This window comes from Octopus bimaculoides, chromosome 16 (assembly GCF_001194135.2).
Source record: "Octopus bimaculoides isolate UCB-OBI-ISO-001 chromosome 16, ASM119413v2, whole genome shotgun sequence".
NCBI classification, from domain to species: Eukaryota; Metazoa; Mollusca; class Cephalopoda; order Octopoda; family Octopodidae; genus Octopus; species Octopus bimaculoides.
In genome coordinates, this window is record NC_068996.1 from 55,267,712 (window position 1) to 55,274,195 (window position 6,484).

At 36.0% G+C, this 6,484-nt stretch overlaps 1 protein-coding gene across 1 annotated transcript in view; it reads right to left on the reverse strand.

Moving 5' to 3' along the window:
- LOC106871176 (serine/threonine-protein phosphatase 4 regulatory subunit 4) overlaps positions 1-6,484 on the reverse strand; it is a 102,874-nt gene that overhangs the window by 27,571 nt on the left and 68,819 nt on the right. Inside the window, exons 9-11 of the mRNA XM_014917507.2 lie at positions 4,665-4,784; positions 2,049-2,126; positions 740-814 (exon numbers count right to left, since the gene is read on the reverse strand). Coding sequence (XP_014772993.1) covers positions 740-814; positions 2,049-2,126; positions 4,665-4,784 — 273 coding nt within the window. The remainder of the gene's footprint in view (positions 1-739; positions 815-2,048; positions 2,127-4,664; positions 4,785-6,484) is intronic.

Below are 6,484 nucleotides of genomic sequence, written 5' to 3' on the forward strand. Positions count from 1 at the left end.
AAATCAAAAAGTATGTATTTCACTTCGTGTAAATATAATTGTTTTAAAATTTATATATATATATATATATATATATATATATATATATTTCTAATTCTATATGAAAATTAAGCTATACATAGAATGCAAAACTTTACTGCATAAAACTAATCCTAATTCTCATACACTTGCTGAAGCTGACTTAGCTTTTAATCCTTTCAGGGTCAATAAAATAAGTGTCGGCCAAGCACTGGGGCTGATGCAATCAACAACCCCTGGGTACGGGCATTAAAGAAAAAAAAAAAAAACATCCCTGTGCCAAGTCATGTTGAACCAGTGTGGCAGAATAAGCTCATCAAACCAGTAAGATCTCAAGCTCCAATTCACAGCCTTCACATCAGGACCATGGTTGGTAGAGAGAACATGTTGAAGCCTTCATCCTGCAGTGGACTGAACAGAGGCAATCCAATCCAAAGGTAATATAAAATATTATTGTGTTCAAATCCTGCTGAGGTTAACTTTGATTTTCATCTGTTTGTGGTAGTTAATGCACCAAATTAAAAAGTAGGGCAAATTAAATCAACTAAACTCCTTTAAATCCATGGCCTTACATCTAACACTAAAAACAATTATTATTTGAAATAAAGTACCAGTTAGGTACTAGGGTTGACTAACCCTCTTACCCCTAAATTTCTGATCATGTTACAACGAACTGTTCTTATTTTGAATATATATTGTAACAAAAAAAAAAAAAACTTACTTGATTTTCTGAATGTTTATGTTTACCTAGAACTTCAAAAATTTCTGCAAGATGAGATGTAACTCCACTGAGGACCTAAAATAAGAAGAAAATTTAAGTCAATATAACTCTTTTATCACATAATCACAGAATTATAAGGAAAAGATGAAGGGGGAAAAATTGGATCATTCATCTTTTGAATATTAAGAAATAATAATAGTTTGTAATTTAAGAAGAAGGACAGGGATTAGCTTTAATATTGATGACATATTGTGCAATACATTTGTGTATGTTAATAAATGCACAGATATACTTGTATGTATGTGAGTGGATGCACAGATGTTCTTGTTTATAGGTGAGTGCATCTGTATCAGAGTGAATGCACAAATGAGTGTAAGGGCAAATGTGGAAGTGTGGAATACATTTTTGTTTTCCATTTGGTTTGGTTCGGAAGAATGGTCTGCAACTATGACCATGGCCATTGCAAACCCTCCAAGACTGAGAGAATTATTGTGGTTAATGTTAGTCTTCAACAACTGCAAGAGAATCCCAGAGGGATTACATGCTGGGGTGGAAGGACTGGATGAAGTGGTTAGTATGGGGGCTTAGGATGATGAGGAACTGAGTATGTCTGAGTGGAGGCAGACCAGTTAGTTCTGAGGAGCAGAAACCACACTGTAGTAGCAGGAAGGGGAGGGAGGGAGGGAGAGAGGGGGAGGGAGAGGGGGAGGGAGAGAGAGAGAGAGAGAGAGAGAGAGATAGAGAGAGAGATAGAGAGAGAGAGAGAGAAGACATAGCATATCTGTGGACTCAAGATTGGAGAATGTTAGCAAGTGGCTTCATGGAAGGATGACAACTTCATCTTCCATGCTGGCATGGATTGGACAGTTTGAGAGGATGAGTCAGAGAACTGCATTGAGCTTCTATGAATTCTATAAAAACTCCATAAGAAAGTGTGTGTAAATATTTTATATATATATATATATATATACACCTTCTCCTCAACTTATGACCGAGTTCCATTCTGACTGACAGGTCGTAAGTCGATCTGGTCATATGTCGGATTTATATTTTTCAAAACACTATTTTCATTCAAACACAACTGATGCTTGAAAGTGACTGAGTGAGCGACAGTGGCTGACAGTGGATGCCTGGGTCTAAGGGAAGCCTGCTTTCCCAGATGCTGCCATCGTTAGCATGTGCGCAGCTGCCCAATGTCTGAAAATCAAATGTTTTTATGTATTTATCTATTTTTTATTTCCTTATTTTTTTTGTGGTTGTAAGTTGAGAAGGTGTGTATGTATGTATATGTATATATATATTACTGTACCTCTAGATTATTGTCTCTTAGAAGATCTGCAAGGTTTTTCAGTACAATCCCTGACTGAAAATCTAAAAGTTTGACCACCTGAAAATAAACAGAAAGAACGTAAATAATTTATCACAATTATCATCATGATTAAGATACATCATCATCATCATCGTTTTAAAGTCTATTTTTCCATGCTGGCATGGGTCAGATGAGATTCACTGAATGGGACTTTTAAGGCTTGTTGCCAAAACAAGGTAATATTTCCCCTAGTCCTTTGAACATAAAACCAGTACCATGGCAAGATATGATTTCATGGAAGACTGCAAATAAACAACAGATATTTTGAGTTGTTTTTTTGTATAATGGTAGTGTTTGTTTACAACTAAACTCCATGTCAAGAAAAATAAAACAAAACATGAGCACACACACATACTAACATACATATTTACATACATACACAAAACATGGCGGACTTCCTTCATTTTAGTCAACTAAATCTGCCCACAGGGCTTTTAGGTCAACCCATGACTGTCACAGAGGACACTTGCTCAAGGTACCACTGAAACCCAAAGCTATGTATCTGCAAGATTCTTAACCAAATAGCCATAACCGTGCCTTAGCAAAAAGACATTAAGATTTGCTATCAGCAGCCACAGCTTTATTGAAATGCAGGATATAATACAGTTGAATATTGTAGACTGAAGCCAAGTAGCATCTTGATGGAGGTTGTAACAGAACTGATAACATTGTATTCAGTCATCATTGTTATTTGGAGGAGGAAATGCAGTCGATTTGTTCAAAATAATATTTTCCTCTCCTTCACAACTTTGGCCTTATAGCTGAAGGAAATTACTGGATCAATTCTTGCTAAAGCCAACATAACCTTTCATCCTTCTGGAGGTTGATAAAATTGAGTACCAGTCAAATATTGGGGTTGATTTAATCACCCCCCCCCCGCTTCTTCCAACCAAATTTCTTGCTTTGTAATCTAGTCTTAGTCTTTTGTTTCAGTCATTAGACTGTAGCTACGCTAGGGACACTTCAAGGAGTTTAGACAATCAGATAAGCCCCAGTATTTGATTTATGTGTGTGCGTTTGTTCTATCAGTGTCTCTTTGATGAACTGTAAAGTTACAGAAATGTAAACAATTACCAGTTGTCAAGCAATGAAAAACAAATATGTTACACACTTTCTTTTTATGAACAGTTATATAAAAAAAAAAAAAAACAACAGCAAACAACCCCGCCCTAGTCAAACAATGATTGAAGGATCAGTCAATACTTTTTGGTAGAGTATCATTTATTTTATTCTTTTAGTATTTAATATATGTAATCAGTTATTGTTTAGTCCAAGGATAATTTCGATCGAATAGGCCTTGTGAGCAAAAGACTTCCAATTATGACCACCTTGACTTTCTTTTTACACAGTAGGATGTGATTTGAAGGAATTTGAATGTTATTTCTAGCATAGTTAACTCGTAAACAACAGACGAGACTGTTATTAATCATAACTTTAACTACCATCATCAGTTCTCTCCCTTACCACGTGGCATTAACTTCCATCCTGTGAAACACCAAATTCTCCAAGTCATTCACATTGACATCTCACACTCTTACCACAAGCCATTTCTACAAATATTCATTATTCATTCTCTTTTACCTACAAACAGAGCTACCTTATTTTTGCTTTCTGACTGTTAAACAACTTGGAGCCTGGAAGTTGTGTGTGTTGCTCAGGGGCAAAAGCACAATAGCTATAGTAGTAGAAAGGTTGGTAGCAAGCGTTGGTTCGGGCTTGACTCCTTTCCAGTTTAGAGGACACACACACAAAAAAAAAAAAAAAAAAAAAAAAAAAAAAAGGATGAGATATGGTAGGAAAATTATTTCAGTGTTACTAAAAATACAAAAGCAATTGCTAGAGTTTACTCAACCTTTTAGCAATCAGATTTCTTGGTCAAATGTAATTCTTATTTATTCAAATTGGTTTTAATTAAGCACACATTATCTTGTAGTTTCAATGGTATGTTTGTGTATTTTTAGAATGACATTATAGGGTAAGTGTGAGAAGCAGGATCTGGTCAGTTTTAACATAAAACAAATTGAATATTTGGGCCGGATAGAGCCAGATTAAATGCTAAAGCATTAAATGTTTTTAATAGCTAATATCAGAATGGAGAAACAAGAAGTTGAAGCATACATTCTTTCCCCACAAATCAAAACCATTAGCAACATAAATGAAGTGAAGCAGTTCCAAATGAGAATTGAAAACAGGTGGTAAACGAGGCTCACAAAGGATTTCAAGTTCCATCATGGTACCAACTGTTGCCAGGTAACAAACGAATTTTTATTTTGGTCATACTGTATTAAATGAAATGTATTTCACCCCAGAATTCATATTAGAGAAAAAAAAAAAATATATATATATCTTTTGTTTTTTACTTGTTTCAGTCATTGCACTGTGGCCATGCTGGGGCACCACCTTGAAAGGTTTTAGTTGAACACATCAATCCCAGTATATCTTTTATCTTTTACTTGTTTCAGTCATTAAACTGGTCATGCTAGGGCAATACCTTATATACTGCTATGCAATATATGAAACATATTCATAAAAAAAAAAAAAAAAGCAACAACATACCTCATGAAAACCATGTGCTATATTTTTTCGGACTGCAGGTAAAGAATCCTTACACATCATTGAAAATGTTTCTAATAGTTCCGATTCAAAATCTTTGGCCCCAACAAACAAAGAAATAGCCTGAAAAATTATATGAAAAATGGGTTATTAAATAAAAAAAACTAAAAAATGAGAAGAAATGGTGAGGTCAGATCTGAAGACACTGGAGAGGAGTTCAGATTCTAAGGAGATTTTAAGTAGTTACTCAGTCTGTTGAATACAGAACAGTCAAATTTCCTTCAACAAATTGTTTACTGTCTTTATGAAAGGAGATCTTATTAACACTGAGGAAGCTTCTATGTATCCATCTGGGACGGCCATAATGAAAGTTTTGATCAACTATACCTCAGGAGGCTGGATTTGCAGGTTAAACTCGTCTCTTCAGATTTACCTTTATTTCACAGGTCTTGTAGGAATGGTTCTTGGCACACAATATTTTCTCACAATAATATGGGATCATAATTTTGCCAAGAGTCCAGCTTATTCTATGATGAATACTTATTTATTGATATCCCCCCACCCATCCACCTCTACATGTACTGGGTTGAAAAGCATTGACAAGTCCAGAGAGATTTGAACCCAGAAATGTTGAAAAAGTATTATGACTGGTGCTTTACCGTTTGTGCCATTCTGCTGTGGTGACTATCTTCATAACAGTAATAATATTTTCAATACAGATACAAAGTTTGGATTTGAAATTTAGGTAGGGGGAGGGATTAGCTGATTAACCCTTTAGCATTTGAACTGACCATATCTGGCCAAAATATTCTCCCTGATTTATGTTCAAACTGGCAAGACCCACCCAGCCTCTCACACCTACCTTACAATGTCCTAAATATAAACAATCACATCACTGAGATCTCAAAGCTATGAGATAATTCATGATTAAATCTAAAATTATGTGAATAAATAAGCATTTGATAGAGTAATCTGAATGCTGAAGGGTTAAATTACCCACACTATTAACCCTTTGAGCCTGTAACACTGGTTTACTGTAGATGGCTTATTTTTCTCTATACTGTAGCACCGCTCTACTGGTGGAGTGCATCAGGAAGCCAGGTGTATGGTCAAATAAGGTTCAGGAGGTCAGGGCTCAAAGGGTTAAATTGCTGCATTATGAACCCCAGAAAGATGAAAGAGAAAGTTGATGATCTTGGAAGGATTTGAACACAAAACAAATTTCCTTAAAAAATATTGCTAGGCTTTTTGTCTGGCACTAACAATCCACAGTAATGTATTCTGATTTAGGCAGAAGGGCCAGGGAGAGATTTAGATGATACCAATGACCTCAGTACATGACTGGTACTTTATTTTATCAACCCCTAAAAAAGAATGAAAAGAAAAGTTGGCTTCAGTGTGATTTGAACTTGCTCCTCAGAATGCTAATTCTCTGAAATTTCCATCAATCAATCACACATTCTTCCACCCAATGTCAACTGTCAGATGCAGGGTCTATGAGCTGGCACATTAGTCAAGAGCACTGGAATCTCCAAAAAGGCCTCCTCTGTGAATTTCTGATGAGAGGAGAAACTGCCACCCCTTATTCAGAGGGGGTACTCAAAAGCAACCTTGTTCCACCTCACAAAATTTCTCTGAGAGGCCCAGTCAGATGTACAGAGATAACATGAACCACATTAATATAACTGATTATGGAAAGTGTGTGTGTGTGTGTGGGGGGGGGGTTGAAGGGCCAGGTGGGAGAGAGTCAAGAAACACAAGCAATGCCCCCCCCCTCCCACCCACCACTGACCAAACAATAACAACAAACTAAAAAAATATTT